Raw genomic sequence first — 19,241 nt, 5'->3', positions numbered from 1 at the left:
TGTCAAGGTAACTCTCACTCCCTGCAGGGCCCTTTCCGGCTCAGGGCAGTGAGAGACGTTATTGTTCTTATTCCAATTAAAATAATCAAATAATGAGACTTACGATTTGCAGCTGTGGTTGTTTCACTTACTGATAACCCACTCTCCTCTCCTTCTGTCCAATCTGAAAGGTTTAAAAGCTTAAAACAGAGATGTTAACAGTACTTGCACTACATGCAAAGGGAGGGTGTATATATTCAATGCGACACCTCTTTTGTTTTGACTCTTATTTTCTTATTTCCAATTGCACTTTGTGAGTGAACCCATATGTGTATTTAATATCCTCCTGCCTATATCGTGTCTTCCCTTCAATCCTGTTTGCTCCAAGCAGGTCTAGGATTTTGGTCATAAAACTACGTCCATCCCATGGACCGATATCAGACAAGGGTTACCTGTATCATGTCAGACAAAGGTATCCTGTATCATTCTAGCTCCCCGAGCGTCCTAGCCCTGGGCGAGAAGAGTTTTCCTGAGGGGCGCCCCCACATAAGTGCTCACTCTAGTGCTCAGTTCTTTTTGGATCCCGTCAAGCATCTCCCGGGCAAGACGAATAAAATTCCTACTTACCCGTTTGTGCTGTATTGGGATCCTGCCGACAACGCCAATTTGTTGAAGAAAAAGTTCTGGAGTCAGAGATTCGTCTTACTTGAGTATATATTTATTAAAAGGAGTCTCGAGAGGAAGAGATGCACACAGCATGGAGGCTACATACACTTCTTCGAAGGAGAATAGATTTGAGCTGGTCTTTATGTATCTTTCAAGGACGCACAGAGTGTGCTGACATGGGAACAGGTCACAGAAAAGAGTTACAACAACATATGTTATGTCTTAGTTTAGAGAATCTACAGATAGTCTGGGACAGGAGCCACTTGTGTCAAGAGACCTCTGGCCTAGTAAGTTATGGCACAAGGGTTATCAGTGAGGTGAACATTCATCATGCAACCGTACATTCTCTGAGGGGACCCCAGTTCAGCTGTTCAAACATGTATGTTAATTTTTCTTCCACACACACACAACTGTGACTCTGGTCTTTTGAAGGTGTAACCATGGCAACAGAGATAAGAAACAGAGAAGTGAAGGAATTTCTTGATGTTTGCTCCTGAACTTTCAGACTTCTTTCAGTAGGAGGCCATAAGGACGAATGGCTCTTTCTATCATCTTCTTCTCTTCTTCATTCGATGTTCCATCAGGAATGGGAACCAGCCAGTACTTATCATCGTTGTGTTTCTCCCTGTACTCGGGGTTGATTCGATTCTGCATGATCACTTGGTACTCCTTGCCTGTCTTCTTAGCGGTGAACGTTTTGGTGTAGACGATCGCCTCAGAGATGAATGGGGTGGAATAAATCCCTCTGCCATACGCCTGACCTGAACCTGGCTGTTAAATGCAAATTAATTTATCAACTTTCAACCCTATAATGAGATTTAATCACTGCAACTGAACCAATGTCAGAAAAGAGAGATGCATTTCTATGTAATGCACACACAATCACAATATACACATACATACAGACACTGCTTTGTGTTAGTACAAGAAATGTGAACCACATGCTCATTTGCAGTCTCTTCTTTTTCAGATTTGCCTTTTGAATATGTTTTTAATTAAAGTTTGTAAATTTAAAGGTCCCATATTTTATGGCTCAGGACAAGAATAATATTCTTTATGATGTTTTGCAAATCAATTAAAAGGGTATTTACTGAATGGGGCCAGTTAAACATTGCTTCTTCACATTTATTACAGCACTTTTTATAGATTTAATAATGGAGATAAAAATGAACCTTGTAGTGCCCTTTGGTGATGCTATCAGCGCCTGAGTGTGATGTCGCATGGTAGGACACAGGCCACTCCTCATCCACTGACTGTGGATCAGTGCTACGCTGTAAATTTCCCAGCCAGGCATTTCCATCCGGGTATTTATCCAAGACCTGAGATTAAACAATAATCAATAGTCAATAATGTGATGTCACCTAGAGTCTTGGCTGTTTTCCGCCCCTGGGGGAGGTGGGCAGCCAAACATTAGCACATGCTGTACACATGTATGGCCTTTTGTAGACTTGTTAATGTGCATATATTTCGTATGTTTGGTATATTTTCATATCAAACATATTCTGCTGTTATTTTGCACACAATAATGCTGCAATCCATATTTTCCCCATACTTTCCATGAATGCATTCTACTTGAAGGAGAATAGCGGTGTCATTAGTGTGCTTGCTGCAAGCAAAGCACACTATTACTATTGTCTTTTTTCTGGCAGACTTTTTTTGGCACCTTTCTTCCTCTACAGTTTTTACGTTACATAGACATATCATACATCAAAATGTGCGTTCCACGTCGGGCGAGTGTGCTTGTATTTTTCTAAGAGATCTGTCTCGAGGTTTCGGAGATATGAACTATAAATCTAAGCTGATACTTATATCTGATCTGGCAACCCTTAATGGCAGCACAAGTTCTGCTATAGGAAGGAGTTTGTGACAGAGAAGATCCGGTTTTTCCACCATTGACGTTTATCTACACACCGGGACAGCAGCGCACTCATTTTGTCCCACGGTTTGTCCAATAAGTATTTTCCAGAGCAGAGTGACCAGTATCATGCATTGTATTAAACTAAAGCGTGAAAAGTGAAATCTATACATTTATATCATATCGCCGTTTAACCGATGCATGCAGCACTGACGCCGCGGCTATGGCTCGTCTGCTGCGGGGGATTCAGGGAGAGAGAGTTAGAAGAGTGGACTGTAACTCTGGAACACTTCCAATTTACTATTACTATTTACTACTACTATTACTACTGCTACTATTACTACTACTACTGCCACTACTACTGCTACTATTACTACTACTACTGCTACTGCCACTACTACTGCTACTACTACTGCCACTACTACTACTACTACTGCTAATACTACTGTTACTACTGTTACTACTACCACCACCTAGTGCATGTACAAACACCAAGTCAAAGGGACTGTTGCTAGGAAAGCAAGCACACTTAAATTTTCTTCAGAAAATGTTGCCTTTTCTAGTTTATAGTTACAGCCCATTAACTTCCCCCAGTTATTTTGGAATCAATGCAAAATGTAATTACATTTTTTAACATTTACTTGTCTTTTTTAAATGACCCAATTGTTCCATGGGGGTAAACAGAGTTTCATCTTATCTTGAATTTTAAATTTATGAATGTCTAGATGCTGATTTAAAATAAAAATTAAAATAGTAATATAGTAAAAGGAACATGAACCTTGATGGCGAAACGGATCCAACCGTATGGGCGTTCATACGCCTCCCCACCTGTAATATGTCTCGGTGTGTTTCAGACGGGTGAAATCATAGTTGAATTGGGGGTCGAAGAAGTCATCCTCATCAATGATGTGACACTTCTTTGTTGGTCCTTCTATTTCAAGGAGGTTCATGGTGGAGACGTTTGATGCCATCCCACCAATTAGGTCGTAGTTGGATCTTGAAGCCTTGCTGTGAGGAAGCAAACCAGATAATGCACATTGGTGGTCTCTTCATGTTGAGATTTAAATCGCACATACACATTACCTTGCATTGAATTTGTGCATGAGTTACACACAAACAGGCCCCTAGGGTCATGGGCTTTGCACACACACATCACCTCACATTAACACCAGTGTGTGTTTTCTCCCACAGCGTGTTCATGTTCATTACAGTTCAATCTCTTGTCTATGATAGTCCCAGTTCAGTCTTTTTATTAATGACAGTTCAGTTCAATGTATAATTTAAAAGTCAAGCACGTCACCCGTTACCGTGGAAACAACAATAACTGGTACGTCAGTCAGAGAGCGCCTCCGGCAGCTAGCATGCTACGAAGATGGACAGATTTTTAAAACGACCGGTTACGGCTACAGATGAAGTAAATGAAAAACAAAAAACAAAAGTAAGGAAATATGATGAGTGAAGTGAAGTGAAAGGGAGGCCTTATATGCCTGCAGTGTCTTGCCAATGAGCCGATGAAGCCTGCCAAATTGAAGAGGCACCTCGAGACCAAGCATCCAGATTATGTAAAAAAAAGGCCGGTCTTTTTCTGAGAGGAAGGGCGAGGACTACCAGCAACAACGGATGGTGAGTGTTACAAAACAAAGTAGCAGTTTGGGATTGTAGCAATGTTGCAGATGTTTTGCAATCTACTTGATACATACAGGATGTTGTAATGTAGACATGTGTTCAGTTTGTTATAGCCTGCATTGATTAGACTTTTATCAATCATTACGTATGAACTAAAAGTGAAACACTTTATCTTGATGTGTCTGTGTGTGTGTGTGTGTGTGTGTGTGTGTGTGTGTTGCACTTCAAATTAGCACTTTTCTCTTGATTTCCCTTTGATATTTTGTTTAGGTACAGTGTTACTTGCAGCTAATTGATTGATTGTTTTATGGGTATTCTGTGTTGAGATGGTGTAAATATTTTTAATACACATCTAATATCTTTCTAATACATTTCTCTTGTGTTGTTCTTTCACATAACTAAGACTATAGAAGTGTAAAAAATAGGCTACGTCAGATTATTCCAAGGGACATACTGTACATGTCAAGTCAATTTTTATTTATATAGCCCAAAATCACAAATCAGAATGAGGGGGTCCCCGGTATATTCTCTATCTTGTACCTTGGCTGTAAAACAATTGAGAACCTCTGGCTTAGAGAGCTTGCACCAGGCCTTAGCCGGCCCAGAGAACAGAACAGAAGGAAGCCATGTTGCTTAAAGACTGAAGGCCTCATTCCACGTCAGGCTCGGTGGTATCAGGTGAATCAGGTGGTGAGAAGGGACTGAGACAGTTAGGATAGTAGGGGGAGAGAGGAGGTGGTGATTCAGACTAAGGTGACGGTGGTTGCGGCCATTCAGGCTGGGGGGGCGGTGGAGGAGGGGATTCAGGATGAAGGGGCGGAGGCGAAGGAGATTCAAGCTGACGAGGAAGGTGTCCCGGTATGTTGCTATAGTAAAATATAATGTCTGGTGAGATAACATTATGTTGAATAACCATATCCTGTCAAATTCATCATTGTTAGGTTCTCTTTGCATGACAGTTGCCGGTGTTTGACGTCGCTCTTAGAGAAAAGTTAGCTATTTCCTCTGACTGTTTGAAACGACCTGCTTTCATATTAGTGCCATAGCCCTCCTACATCACTGCCACATCAGTTCCAGACAAGGTGAACCAGCAAAGAAACTGAGAATTAAACTTGGTTGTTTTCACCACAGTGCCATACGGTCAACAAGAGCCACAATCATCTGGAACAGAGACACTTCACTCCATAGCTGGACACATATGAAACTTCATCATGGTGTGGTCAAAGGTATTTTTTATTGAGCAGTATATCATTAATAACATGAAGTACAAGCTGTATTCTGGTGAAAATATGACTAGTCTAAGTCTAAATATTCACACCTTAGTGATTACAAGTGAGCCAAGTAGCCAGAGATTTTAGATCAACATTAATCACAGAGAGAAGAGGAGGGGAGGAATTTCTTTATTTTTTCTCCTGAACTTTCTTGCCTGGTCAGACTTCTTTCAGTAGGAGGCCATAAGGACGAATGGCTCTTTCTACCAACTTCTGCTCTTCTTCATCCGATGTTCCATGAGGGACGGGAACCAGCCAGTACTTATCCTTGTTGTGTTTCTCCCTGTACTGGGGGTTGATTCGATTCTGCAGGATCACTTTGTACCTCTTGCCATTCTTCTTAGAGGTGAAGGTTTTGGCGTAGTAGATCGCCTCAGAGATGAGTGGAGTGGAATAAATCCCTCTGCCATACACCTGACCTGAACCTGCCTGTTAAATGCAATTAAATTAGTATTTATAAACTTTCAACCAATTAATCAGATATATCTAAAAAACTTGAAGCAATATTCCATATTTTATGTTTATTATATATTTTAACATTTATTATATATTTTAACATTTTAACATATAAACTACATACTAAGATTGGATGCAGCTGGACGAGTTTATAGCATTCTGGATTTTTACTTCCCATTCATTTGAATGAGGCCACGAAAATAGCCTGAAAACTTACATTTAACACTTTGGTGAACATATTCAATTCATGGTATAATGGTTTTCATGGTGGCCAAGTGCCAAATACCCTACCCCCCATAAAACTAATTTGAATATTGCTTTAAACCAATTTCACAAGAGTTTATAGATATAATGTAATGCACAAATAATCACAATACACACACAAATATGTTTCTTCACAATTGTTACAGCACTTTTTATGCATTTAATAATGGAGATAAAAATGAACCTCGTAGTGTCCTTCGATGATGCCTTCAGCACCTTTCTGGGACGTCCCATGGTAGGACACAGGCCACTCCCCTGGCTCTGACTGTGTGCTACGCCATGATTTTCCCAGCCAGGCATTTCCACCCGAGTATTTATCCAGAACCTGAGATGAAACAATAAGCATTAGTCAATAATGTGACAGATGCCAACATGTAAATGTGACGTCACCTGGAGTTTTGGCTGTTCTCCGCCCCCCGTCATACTAAAAGATGCAGCAGTGCAGTTAAGGGGTTTGTTGGTGCACATTAGAGCATTCTGTACACATGTAGCCTTTGGCCCGTAACACAGCGCTGATATGAAAACACTCAACTCAGCACAATGAAATAAAGACAAAACAGAAAGCTTGACCAAACCAAATGAAGGCTTCATGTTTCCTGTGATGGATTCTCTCGCTCTGTGGAAGTTGTTTTTCATACTGGACAAGAATGAATGGCAGCAAATGGCTTCTTCTGAAGCAGGAAAACGAGCGCTGATATCTGTAACTATGCTGACTGTGTGCAGAAACAGAGAGGAACCTGGACCGCTGCTACTGACTTAAGGTATTATCCTTTAACATGTTTTAGTATTGAAATTGCTCAGATGTTTATATAACCCCAATTTGCTATATTCTTGTTTTTATTGCATTTTTCTCTTTATATTCTATTTTTATTTGCTGTATCCTGTTACTATCTGCTGCTGCAATGATCCGGTTTCTCCTGGCATGGGCGGAAATTACGGGGGGGACAGGGGGGTCCGGACCCCCACTTCCTGGGAAAAACAGAGAGTTGTCCCCCTCAATATATCATTGTAAACATAACTATATCATTTTAAATAATATAATAATATGCATTGAAAGTACTTGTGCTAATTATAGACACAAAACAATGCGTTTTTAAGTTTCTAAAGATTGCGCCCCCCCTCTCATATGCCTCACAGTGGTTTGGTCCACTGCCTACCTGCCTCCCCGAACCCTCACACACATTAGTCCTCGGTACGAGTGTCTGTGGAGGATCTCTGGAAGTGTGTCAGTGATGGCTGACCTCCAGTAAGTAGCTGCTTCGCAAAGGTTAACATAAAACAAAGGATGTGTCAGACATTTTTCTTTACTTCTACCACTCAATAGAATAAAACACATTCACAATTGTAACCAGACTACATTTTGTTCCATTACCTCGCGGTTGAATCTCGTGCGTCAGCGTGTTGGTACGGAGCCGCGTCTCCTAATGCATGTGTGTGTATGGAGGCAGGAGGTCTATCCACAATTAAAATCATCATAACTCGCTGAATTTTCGACCGATTTTCAAGCGGTTTGGTTTGTTACAAATGCCAGACATGTATTTATGATACAGGATACTTGGTTAAATGAAAATGCGGGTTTTCATACCAAAATGATCTTTTGTAGATGGTAACAGTAATATTTCTATAATATAATATTTAAGATTAACTTACCCTACGTAATTAGGTTCTAAGTATATTCTTTTTTTCTTACTGCATGTAAAATGGCTGCCACTATGTAATTTTGTTTAAAATTTTGGAAATAAATGAAGACTTAATTCTTAAAAAAGACCCTGAAGTAAGTTTCTGGCAGGCTTCATAGTGTTCTGGACTTTTACACATTGACAGCAAAACATTAGAGATCTGCTTTTTCGGGAAAACTAAATCTAATTAGGCATATATTAGCTTTAGTTCATTTAATGGGTGTTGCATCTCACCTACTACTGTAAATAACCTGCATGCTGTGTGTGCGTGTGTGTGTGTGTGTGTGTGTGTGTGTGTGTCTATTTGTCAGCCAGCCAGGTCAGTTAAAATGGCAGAGAAAAGAAAAACAGACATCCGATCATTTTTCAGTGCACCGAAACGCCAAGTAGAAAGACCCCAGTAATATCAAAGGCAATTTGATAAAATCTTCATAAGAAAGGAATGAAGTGCTTATGGAAATGTTTCATAATGGACCTCTATATACATTTAATACAACAATACTTTTGGTGGCACCTTTGGTGTCCCCTTCAGGAATTGCTCTTGAGAAATGTTTCTGTTTATTGTCCCCCCCAACAGTGAAATGAAATATCCGCCCTTGTCTCCTGGAGGACAGTAAAGTTTCATCTTATCTTGAACACAACATTTGTGAATGTCTACAACAATACAAAATGAATCACCTGTCTACATTAATGCTAGGATTTTAAATTTGTCTTTCTTTTTTTGTGGCTAAATGTATTAACTTTCAGCTGAAAACACACATTTTGTGGAACTTTTTCAGAGTATGAATGCATTCTTTAAAGAGGAATCACTTTAAGTAGCCAGATTATAATGTAGCCTAACAGATGCTCTGAAGAATATGACTGATGCTGATTTAAAACAAAAATTCAAATAGTAATATAGTAAAAGGAACATGAACCTTGATGGCGAAACGGGTCCAACCGCATGGGCGTTCATACACCTCCCCACCTCTGTAATATGTCTCGGTGTCTTTCAGATGGGTGAAATCATAGTCGAATTTGGGGTGGAAGAATTCATCCTCATCAATGATGTGACACTTCTTTGTTGGTCCTTCTATTTCAATGGTGTCCTGGAAGTCCAAGGTGGAGACGTCTGATGCCGGCCTACCACTTTGGAGGACACTTTTGATGCGGGTATAGTTGGATCTTGAAACCTTGCTGTGAGGAAGCAAACCGGATAATTGGTTGTTTCGTCATGTTGAATATAGTTTCTTTTGAATATAGTCTTCGTTTGAAAGATTGGAAATGTAAAGAATTGTGAGTGTTGCAAATGGCAATGGGAAAATCTAACATACAAATTGTCTGACAACTATTGCAGAAAAAGAAAATCTGTTTTACAACCCCAGTGTGAACGACACCATAATGTCTTTGAGGATATCAAGTTATTAAGGAAGGTTAGAATAGATAGAATGCATTCTCAGAAACATTGTCTCTGGATACATTTTACCAAAAATCCCTTCTTCCATAATTACCTGGTTTCATCGGCATCCAGGAGAGTAGGGATGAGCTGCTTGACGGACAGCAGTTGAGGTGCTGCTGCAGCTCCGGCAGCACCATGTCCAACAGAGTCATCTTTTGCAAAGCTAGCCTGTGACGACTGTTTCTGAACAGATGTTACATTGGCATTGAAGAGCACGGACAAAGCTTCAAGTGCAACTTCTCTATCGATCATCTTGATGTTGTTGAGTCAAGGAAAACTTCTAGTGATGAGTTTCTGATGAGAGTCTCTAATGTTCTGTCTCCTTGCTGGCTGTGAGGCAGTGAGTTCAGTGTGGGATAGAGGTAACAACGGATGGTGAGTGTTACAAAACAAAGTAGCAGTTTGGGATTGTAGCAATGTTGCAGATGTTTTGCAATCTACTTGATACATACAGGATGTTGCAATGCAGGCATGTATTCAGTTTGTTATAGCCTGCATTTATTTTATGATTAGACTTTTATCAATCATTACGTATGAACTAAAAGTGAAACACTTTATCTTGATATGTGTGTGTGTGTGTGTGTTTGTGTGTGTGTGTGTGTGTTCTGAAATGCACTTCAAATTCGACACTTTTCTCTTGATTTCCTTTTGATATTTTGTTTAGGTACAGTGTTACTTGCAGCTAATTGACTGATTGTTTTATGGGTATTCTGTGTTGAGATGGTGCAAATATTTTTAATACATATCTAATATCTTTCTAATACATTTCTCTTGTGTTGTTCTTTCACATGACTAAAACTATAGAAGTGTAAAAAATAGGCTACGTCAGATTATTCCAAGGGACATACTGTACATGTCAAGTCAATTTTTATTTTTATAGCCCAAAATCACAAATCAGAATAAGGGGGTCCCCGGTATATTCCATCTTGTAAGGGGTCCTTGGCTGTAAAACAATTGAGAACCTCTGGCTTAGAGAGCTTGCACCAGGCCTTAGCCGGCCCAGAGAACAGAACAGAAGGAAGCCATGTTGCTTAAAGACTGAAGGCCTCATTCCACGTCAGTCTCGGTGGTATCAGGTGAATCAGGTGGTGAGAAGGGACTGAGACAGTTAGGATAGTAGGGGGAGCGGTGGAGGTGGTGATTCAGACTAAGGTGACGGTGGTTGCGGCCATTCAGGCTGGGGGGGCGGTGGAGGAGGGGATTCAGGATGAAGGGGCGGAGGCGAAGGAGATTCAAGCTGACGAGGAAGGTGTCCCGGTATGTTGCTATAGTAAAATATAATGTCTGGTGAGATAACATTATGTTGAATAACCATATCCTGTCAAATTCATCATTGTTAGGTTCTCTTTGCATGACAGTTGCCGGTGTTTGACGTCGCTCTTAGAGAAAAGTTAGCTATTTCCTCTGACTGTTTGAAACAACCTGCTTTCATATTAGTGCCATAGCCCTCCTACATCACTGCCACATCAGTTCCAGACAAGGTGAACCAGCAAAGAAACTGAGAATTAAACTTGGTTGTTTTCACCACAGTGCCATACGGTCAACAAGAGCCACAATCATCTGGAACAGAGACACTTCACTCCATAGCTGGACACATATGAAACTTCATCATGGTGTGGTCAAAGGTATTTTTTATTGAGCAGTATATCATTAATAACATGAAGTACAAGCTGTATTCTGGTGAAAATATGACTAGTCTAAGTCTAAATATTCACACCTTAGTGATTACAAATGAGCCAAGTAGCCAGAGATTTTAGATCAACATTAATCACAGAGAGAAGAGGAGGGGAGGAATTTCTTTATTTTTTCTCCTGAACTTTCTTGCCTGGTCAGACTTCTTTCAGTAGGAGGCCATAAGGACGAATGGCTCTTTCTACCAACTTCTGCTCTTCTTCATCCGATGTTCCATGAGGGACGGGAACCAGCCAGTACTTATCCTTGTTGTGTTTCTCCCTGTACTGGGGGTTGATTCGATTCTGCAGGATCACTTTGTACCTCTTGCCATTCTTCTTAGAGGTGAAGATTTTGGCGTAGTAGATCGCCTCAGAGATGAGTGGAGTGGAATAAATCCCCCTGCCATACACCTGACCTGAACCTGCCTGTTAAATGCAATTAAATTAGTATTTATAAACTTTCAATCAACTAATCAGATATATCTAAAAAACTATACTACTAAAAAAGCAATTTTCCATATTTTATGTTTATTATATATTTTAACATTTATTATATATTTTAACATTTTAACATATAAACTACACAAACTACACACTAAGATTGGATGCAGCTGGACGAGTTTATAGCATTCTGGATTTTTACTTCCCATTCATTTGAATGAGGCCACGAAAATAGCCTGAAAACTTACATTTAACACTTTGGTGAACATATTCAATTCATGGTATAATGGTTTTCATGGTGGCCAAGTGCCAAATACCCTAACCCCCATAAAACTAAGTGGAATATTGCTTTAAACCAATTTCACAAGAGTTTATAGATATAATGTAATGCACAAATAATTGCAATACACACACAAATATGTTTCTTCACAATTGTTACAGCACTTTTTATGCATTTAATAGTGGAGATAAAAATGAACCTCGTAGTGTCCTTCGATGATGCCTTCAGCACCTTTCTGGGACGTCCCATGGTAGGATACAGGCCACTCCCCTGGCTCTGACTGTGTGCTACGCCATGATTTTCCCAGCCAGGCATTTCCACCCGAGTATTTATCCAGAACCTGAGATGAAACAATAAGCATTAGTCAATAATGTGACAGATGCCAACATGTAAATGTGACGTCACCTGGAGTTTTGGCTGTTCTCCGCCCCCCGTCATACTAAAAGATGCAGCAGTGCAGTTAAGGGGTTTGTTGGTGCATATTAGAGCATTCTGTACACCTTTGGCCCGTAACGCAGCGCTGATATGAAAACACTCAACTCAGCACAATGAAATAAGGAGAAAACAGAAAGCTTGACCAAACCAAATGAAGGCTTCATGTTTCCTGTGATGGATTCTCTCGCTGTGTGGAAGTTGTTTTTCATACTGGACAAGAATGAATGGCAGCAAATGGCTTCTTCTGAAGCAGGAAAACGAGCGCTGATATCTGTAACTATGCTGACTGTGTGCAGAAACAGAGAGGAACCTGGACCGCTGCTACTGACTTAAGGTATTATCCTTTAACATGTTTTAGTATTGAAATTGCTCAGATGTTTATATAACCCCAATTTGCTATATTCTTGTTTTTATTGCATTTTTCTCTTTATATTCTATTTTTATTTGCTGTATCCTGTTACTATCTGCTGCTGCAATGATCCGGTTTCTCCTGGCATGGGCGGAAATTACGGGGGGGACAGGGGGGTCCGGACCCCCACTTCCTGGGAAAAACAGAGAGTTGTCCCCCTCAATATATCATTGTAAACATAACTATATCATTTTAAATAATATAATAATATGCATTGAAAGTACTTGTGCTAATTATAGACACAAAACAATGCGTTTTTAAGTTTCTAAAGATTGCGCCCCCCCTCTCATATGCCTCACAGTGGTTTGGTCCACTGCCTACCTGCCTCCCCGAACCCTCACACACATTAGTCCTCGGTACGAGTGTCTGTGGAGGATCTCTGGGAGTGTGTCAGTGATGGCTGACCTCCAGTAAGTAGCTGCTTCGCAAAGGTTAACATAAAACAAAGGATGTGTCAGACATTTTTCTTTACTTCTACCACTCAATAGAATAAAACACATTCACAATTGTAACCAGACTACATTTTGTTCCGTTACCTCGCGGTTGAATCTCGTGCGTCAGCGTGTTGGTACGGAGCAGCCGCGTCTCCTAATGCATGTGTGTGTATGGAGGCAGGAGGTCTATCCACAATTAAAATCCTCATAACTCGCTGAATTTTCGACCGATTTTCAAGCGGTTTGGTTTGTTACAAATGCCAGACATGTATTTATGATACAGGATACTTGGTTAAATGAAAATGCGGGTTTTCATACCAAAATGATCTTTTGTAGATGGTAACAGTAATATTTCTATAATATAATATTTAAGATTAACTTACCCTACGTAATTAGGTTCTAAGTATATTCTTTTTTTCTTACTGCATGTAAAATGGCTGCCACTATGTAATTTTGTTTAAAATTTTGGAAATAAATGAAGACTTAATTCTTAAAAAAGACCCTGAAGTAAGTTTCTGGCAGGCTTCATAGTGTTCTGGACTTTTACACATTGACAGCAAAACATTAGAGATCTGCTTTTTCGGGAAAACTAAATCTAATTAGGCATATATTAGCTTTAGTTCATTTAATGGGTGTTGCATCTCACCTACTACTGTAAATAACCTGCATGCTGTGTGTGCGTGTGTGTGTGTGTGTGTGTGTGTGTGTGTGTGTGTCTATTTGTCAGCCAGCCAGGTCAGTTAAAATGGCAGAGAAAAGAAAAACAGACATCCGATCATTTTTCAGTGCACCGAAACGCCAAGTAGAAAGACCCCAGTAATATCAAAGGCAATTTGATAAAATCTTCATAAGAAAGGAATGAAGTGCTTATGGAAATGTTTCATAATGGACCTCTATATACATATAATACAACAATACTTTTGGTGGCACCTTTGGTGTCCCCTTCAGGAATTGCTCTTGAGAAATGTTTCTGTTTATTGTCCCCCCCAACAGTGAAATGAAATATCCGCCCTTGTCTCCTGGAGGACAGTAAAGTTTCATCTTATCTTGAACACAACATTTGTGAATGTCTACAACAATACAAAATGAATCACCTGTCTACATTAATGCTAGGATTTTAAATTTGTCTTTCTTTTTTTGTGGCTAAATGTATTAACTTTCAGCTGAAAACACACATTTTGTGGAACTTTTTCAGAGTATGAATGCATTCTTTAAAGAGGAATCACTTTAAGTAGCCAGATTATAATGTAGCCTAACAGATGCTCTGAAGAATATGACTGATGCTGATTTAAAACAAAAATTCAAATAGTAATATAGTAAAAGGAACATGAACCTTGATGGCGAAACGGGTCCAACCGCATGGGCGTTCATACACCTCCCCACCTCTGTAATATGTCTCGGTGTCTTTCAGATGGGTGAAATCATAGTCGAATTTGGGGTGGAAGAATTCATCCTCATCAATGATGTGACACTTCTTTGTTGGTCCTTCTATTTCAATGGTGTCCTGGAAGTCCAAGGTGGAGACGTCTGATGCCGGCCTACCACTTTGGAGGACACTTTTGATGCGGGTATAGTTGGATCTTGAAACCTTGCTGTGAGGAAGCAAACCGGATAATTGGTTGTTTCGTCATGTTGAATATAGTTTCTTTTGAATATAGTCTTCGTTTGAAAGATTGGAAATGTAAAGAATTGTGAGTGTTGCAAATGGCAATGGGAAAATCTAACATACAAATTGTCTCACAACTATTGCAGAAAAAGAAAATCTGTTTTACAACCCCAGTGTGAACGACACCATAATGTCTTTGAGGATATCAAGTTATTAAGGAAGGTTAGAATAGATAGAATGCATTCTCAGAAACATTGTCTCTGGATACATTTTACCAAAAATCCCTTCTTCCATAATTACCTGGTTTCATCGGCATCCAGGAGAGTAGGGATGAGCTGCTTGACGGACAGCAGTTGAGGTGCTGCTGCAGCTCCGGCAGCACCATGTCTAACAGAGTCATCTTTTGCAAAGCTAGCCTGTGACGACTGTTTCTGAACAGATGTTACATTGGCATTGAAGAGCACGGACAAAGCTTCAAGTGCAACTTCTCTATCGATCATCTTGATGTTGTTGAGTCAAGGAAAACTTCTAATGATGAGTTTCTGATGAGAGTCTCTAATGTTCTGTCTCCTTGCTGGCTGTGAGGCAGTGAGTTCAGTGTGGGACAGAGGTAACAACGGATGGTGAGTGTTACAAAACAAAGTAGCAGTTTGGGATTGTAGCAATGTTGCAGATGTTTTGCAATCTACTTGATACATACAGGATGTTGCAATGCAGGCATGTATTCAGTTTGTTATAGCCTGCATTTATTTTATGATTAGACTTTTATCAATCATTACGTATGAACTAAAAGTGAAACACTTTATCTTGATACGTGTGTGTGTGTGTGTGTGTGTGTGTGTGTGTGTGTGTTCTGAAATGCACTTCAAATTAGACACTTTTCTCTTGATTTCCCTTTGATATTTTGTTTAGGTACAGTGTTACTTGCAGCTAATTGACTGATTGTTTTATGGGTATTCTGTGTTGAGATGGTGCAAATATTTTTAATACACATCTAATATCTTTCTAATACATTTCTCTTGTGTTGTTCTTTCACATGACTAAGACTATAGAAGTGTAAAAAATAGGCTACGTCAGATTATTCCAAGGGACATACTGTACATGTCAAGTCAATTTTTATTTATATAGCCCAAAATCACAAATCAGAATGAGGGGCTCCCCGGTATATTCTCTATCTTGTACCTTGGCTGTAAAACAATTGAGAACCTCTGGCTTAGAGAGCTTGCACCAGGCCTTAGCCGGCCCAGAGAACAGAACAGAAGGAAGCCATGTTGCTTAAAGACTGAAGGCCTCATTCCACGTCAGTCTCGGTGGTATCAGGTGAATCAGGTGGTGAGAAGGGACTGAGACAGTTAGGATAGTAGGGGGAGAGAGGAGGTGGTGATTCAGACTAAGGTGACGGTGGTTGCGGCCATTCAGGCTGGGGGGGCGGTGGAGGAGGGGATTCAGGATGAAGGGGCGGAGGCGAAGGAGATTCAAGCTGACGAGGAAGGTGTCCCGGTATGTTGCTATAGTAAAATATAATGTCTGGTGAGATAACATTATGTTGAATAACCATATCCTGTCAAATTCATCATTGTTAGGTTCTCTTTGCATGACAGTTGCCGGTGTTTGACGTCGCTCTTAGAGAAAAGTTAGCTATTTCCTCTGACTGTTTGAAACAACCTGCTTTCATATTAGTGCCATAGCCCTCCTACATCACTGCCACATCAGTTCCAGACAAGGTGAACCAGCAAAGAAACTGAGAATTAAACTTGGTTGTTTTCACCACAGTGCCATACGGTCAACAAGAGCCACAATCATCTGGAACAGAGACACTTCACTCTATAGCTGGACACATATGAAACTTCATCATGGTGTGGTCAAAGGTATTTTTTATTGAGCAGTATATCATTAATAACATGAAGTACAAGCTGTATTCTGGTGAAAATATGACTAGTCTAAGTCTAAATATTCACACCTTAGTGATTACAAGTGAGCCAAGTAGCCAGAGATTTTAGATCAACATTAATCACAGAGAGAAGAGGAGGGGAGGAATTTCTTTATTTTTTCTCCTGAACTTTCTTGCCTGGTCAGACTTCTTTCAGTAGGAGGCCATAAGGACGAATGGCTCTTTCTACCAACTTCTGCTCTTCTTCATCCGATGTTCCATGAGGGACGGGAACCAGCCAGTACTTATCCTTGTTGTGTTTCTCCCTGTACTGGGGGTTGATTCGATTCTGCAGGATCACTTTGTACCTCTTGCCATTCTTCTTAGAGGTGAAGATTTTGGCGTAGTAGATCGCCTCAGAGATGAGTGGAGTGGAATAAATCCCCCTGCCATACACCTGACCTGAACCTGCCTGTTAAATGCAATTAAATTAGTATTTATAAACTTTCAATCAACTAATCAGATATATCTAAAAAACTATACTACTAAAAAAGCAATTTTCCATATTTTATGTTTATTATATATTTTAACATTTATTATATATTTTAACATTTTAACATATAAACTACACAAACTACACACTAAGATTGGATGCAGCTGGACGAGTTTATAGCATTCTGGATTTTTACTTCCCATTCATTTGAATGAGGCCACGAAAATAGCCTGAAAACTTACATTTAACACTTTGGTGAACATATTCAATTCATGGTATAATGGTTTTCATGGTGGCCAAGTGCCAAATACCCTAACCCCCATAAAACTAAGATGAATATTGCTTTAAACCAATTTCACAAGAGTTTATAGATATAATGTAATGCACAAATAATTGCAATACACACACAAATATGTTTCTTCACAATTGTTACAGCACTTTTTATGCATTTAATAGTGGAGATAAAAATGAACCTCGTAGTGTCCTTCGATGATGCCTTCAGCACCTTTCTGGGACGTCCCATGGTAGGACACAGGCCACTCCCCTGGCTCTGACTGTGTGCTACGCCATGATTTTCCCAGCCAGGCATTTCCACCCGAGTATTTATCCAGAACCTGAGATGAAACAATAAGCATTAGTCAATAATGTGACAGATGCCAACATGTAAATGTGACGTCACCTGGAGTTTTGGCTGTTCTCCGCCCCCCTGTCATACTAAAAGATGCAGCAGTGCAGTTAAGGGGTTTGTTGGTGCATATTAGAGCATTCTGTACACCTTTGGCCCGTAACGCAGCGCTGATATGAAAACACTCAACTCAGCACAATGAAATAAGGAGAAAACAGAAAGCTTGGCCAAACCAAATGAAGGCTTCATGTTTCCTGTGATGGATTCTCTCGCTCTGTGGAAGTTGTTTTTCATACTGGACAAGAATGAATGGCAGCAAATGGCTTCTTCTGAAGCAGGAAAACGAGCGCTGATATCTGTAACTATGCTGACTCTGTGCAGAAGGGGGAGGGGAACCTGGACCGCTGCTACTGACTTAAGGTATTATCCTTTAACATGTTTTAGTATTGAAATTGCTCAGATGTTTATATAACCCCAATTTGCTATATTCTTGTTTTTATTGCATTTTTCTCTTTATATTCTATTTTTATTTGCTGTATCCTGTTACTATCTGCTGCTGCAATGATCCGGTTTCTCCTGGAGGACAGTAAAGTTTCATCTTATCTTGAACACAACATTTGTGAATGTCTACAACAATACAAAATGAATCACCTGTCTACATTAATGCTAGGATTTTAAATTTGTCTTTCTTTTTTTGTGGCTAAATGTATTAACTTTCAGCTGAAAACACACATTTTGTGGAACTTTTTCAGAGTATGAATGCATTCTTTAAAGAGGAATCACTTTAAGTAGCCAGATTATAATGTAGCCTAACAGATGCTCTGAAGAATATGACTGATGCTGATTTAAAATAAAAATTCAAATAGTAATATAGTAAAAGGAACATGAACCTTGATGGCGAAACGGGTCCAACCGCATGGGCGTTCATACACCTCCCCACCTCTGTAATATGTCTCGGTGTCTTTCAGATGGGTGAAATCATAGTCGAATTTGGGGTGGAAGAATTCATCCTCATCAATGATGTGACACTTCTTTGTTGGTCCTTCTATTTCAATGGTGTCCTGGAAGTCCAAGGTGGAGACGTCTGATGCCGGCCTACCACTTTGGAGGACACTTTTGATGCGGGTATAGTTGGATCTTGAAACCTTGCTGTGAGGAAGCAAACCGGATAATTGGTTGTTTCGTCATGTTGAATATAGTTTCTTTTGAATATAGTCTTCGTTTGAAAGATTGGAAATGTAAAGAATTGTGAGTGTTGCAAATGGCAATGGGAAAATCTAACATACAAATTGTCTGACAACTATTGCAGAAAAAGAAAATCTGTTTTACAACCCCAGTGTGAACGACACCATAATGTCTTTGAGGATATCAAGTTATTAAGGAAGGTTAGAATAGATAGAATGCATTCTCAGAAACATTGTCTCTGGATACATTTTACCAAAAATCCCTTCTTCCATAATTACCTGGTTTCATCGGCATCCAGGAGAGTAGGGATGAGCTGCTTGACGGACAGCAGTTGAGGTGCTGCTGCAGCTCCGGCAGCACCATGTCCAACAGAGTCATCTTTTGCAAAGCTAGCCTGTGACGACTGTTTCTGAACAGATGTTACATTGGCATTGAAGAGCACGGACAAAGCTTCAAGTGCAACTTCTCTATCGATCATCTTGATGTTGTTGAGTCAAGGAAAACTTCTAGTGATGAGTTTCTGATGAGAGTCTCTAATGTTCTGTCTCCTTGCTGG

At 39.9% G+C, this 19,241-nt stretch overlaps 3 protein-coding genes and 1 pseudogene across 3 annotated transcripts; all 4 read right to left on the bottom strand.

Annotated features, from left to right (window-relative positions):
• Positions 1 to 1,146: 1,146 nt before the first annotated feature.
• On the bottom strand, positions 1,147 to 3,471 carry LOC139933272 (uncharacterized; annotated as a pseudogene).
• Positions 3,472 to 5,341: 1,870 nt separating this feature from the next.
• LOC139933267 (uncharacterized) lies at positions 5,342 to 9,536 on the bottom strand. Its single transcript, XM_071927332.2, has 4 exons — positions 9,287 to 9,536; positions 8,714 to 8,972; positions 6,302 to 6,442; positions 5,342 to 5,826 (listed from the first exon to the last, which is right to left on the bottom strand). Exons 1-4 carry the CDS (start codon positions 9,484 to 9,486, stop codon positions 5,557 to 5,559), a joined length of 870 nt encoding a protein of 289 aa, XP_071783433.2. The 5' UTR covers positions 9,487 to 9,536; the 3' UTR covers positions 5,342 to 5,556.
• A 1,312-nt stretch (positions 9,537 to 10,848) lies between these two features.
• On the bottom strand, positions 10,849 to 15,093 carry LOC144538564 (uncharacterized). Its single transcript, XM_078283174.1, has 4 exons — positions 14,813 to 15,093; positions 14,240 to 14,498; positions 11,828 to 11,968; positions 10,849 to 11,333 (listed from the first exon to the last, which is right to left on the bottom strand). Exons 1-4 carry the CDS (start codon positions 15,010 to 15,012, stop codon positions 11,064 to 11,066), a joined length of 870 nt encoding a protein of 289 aa, XP_078139300.1. The 5' UTR covers positions 15,013 to 15,093; the 3' UTR covers positions 10,849 to 11,063.
• Positions 15,094 to 16,266: 1,173 nt separating this feature from the next.
• Positions 16,267 to 19,241, bottom strand: LOC144538562 (uncharacterized). The gene is made up of 4 exons (XM_078283172.1): positions 18,964 to 19,241; positions 18,391 to 18,649; positions 17,349 to 17,489; positions 16,267 to 16,854 (listed from the first exon to the last, which is right to left on the bottom strand). The coding sequence occupies exons 1-4, from the start codon at positions 19,161 to 19,163 to the stop codon at positions 16,585 to 16,587; spliced, it is 870 nt and encodes a 289-aa protein (XP_078139298.1). The 5' UTR covers positions 19,164 to 19,241; the 3' UTR covers positions 16,267 to 16,584.

The sequence above is a fragment of the Centroberyx gerrardi genome, chromosome 4 (assembly GCF_048128805.1).
Source record: "Centroberyx gerrardi isolate f3 chromosome 4, fCenGer3.hap1.cur.20231027, whole genome shotgun sequence".
Classification (NCBI taxonomy): Eukaryota; Metazoa; Chordata; class Actinopteri; order Beryciformes; family Berycidae; genus Centroberyx; species Centroberyx gerrardi.
The sequence above is the reverse complement of the archived record's forward strand: the minus strand, read 5'-3'. Positions and strand labels throughout refer to the sequence as shown.

What these genes read in the sequence shown, in the direction of transcription:
- LOC139933267 (XM_071927332.2), bottom strand. Translation starts at nt 9,486, where the DNA reads ATGATCGATAGAGAAGTTGCACTTGAAGCTTTGTCCGTGCTCTTCAAT. An exon ending in CTGGATGCCGATGAAACCAG is followed by an intron (nt 8,973 to 9,286) that starts GTAATTATGGAA and finishes GCTTCCTCACAG; the next exon opens with CAAGGTTTCAAGATCCAACT. An exon ending in TCATCGAAGGACACTACGAG is followed by an intron (nt 5,827 to 6,301) that starts GTTCATTTTTAT and finishes TGCATTTAACAG; the next exon opens with GCAGGTTCAGGTCAGGTGTA.
- LOC144538564 (XM_078283174.1), bottom strand. Translation starts at nt 15,012, where the DNA reads ATGATCGATAGAGAAGTTGCACTTGAAGCTTTGTCCGTGCTCTTCAAT. An exon ending in CTGGATGCCGATGAAACCAG is followed by an intron (nt 14,499 to 14,812) that starts GTAATTATGGAA and finishes GCTTCCTCACAG; the next exon opens with CAAGGTTTCAAGATCCAACT. An exon ending in TCATCGAAGGACACTACGAG is followed by an intron (nt 11,334 to 11,827) that starts GTTCATTTTTAT and finishes TGCATTTAACAG; the next exon opens with GCAGGTTCAGGTCAGGTGTA.
- LOC144538562 (XM_078283172.1), bottom strand. Translation starts at nt 19,163, where the DNA reads ATGATCGATAGAGAAGTTGCACTTGAAGCTTTGTCCGTGCTCTTCAAT. An exon ending in GGACCCGTTTCGCCATCAAG is followed by an intron (nt 17,490 to 18,390) that starts GTTCATGTTCCT and finishes GTTTCATCTCAG; the next exon opens with GTTCTGGATAAATACTCGGG. An exon ending in TCATCGAAGGACACTACGAG is followed by an intron (nt 16,855 to 17,348) that starts GTTCATTTTTAT and finishes TGCATTTAACAG; the next exon opens with GCAGGTTCAGGTCAGGTGTA.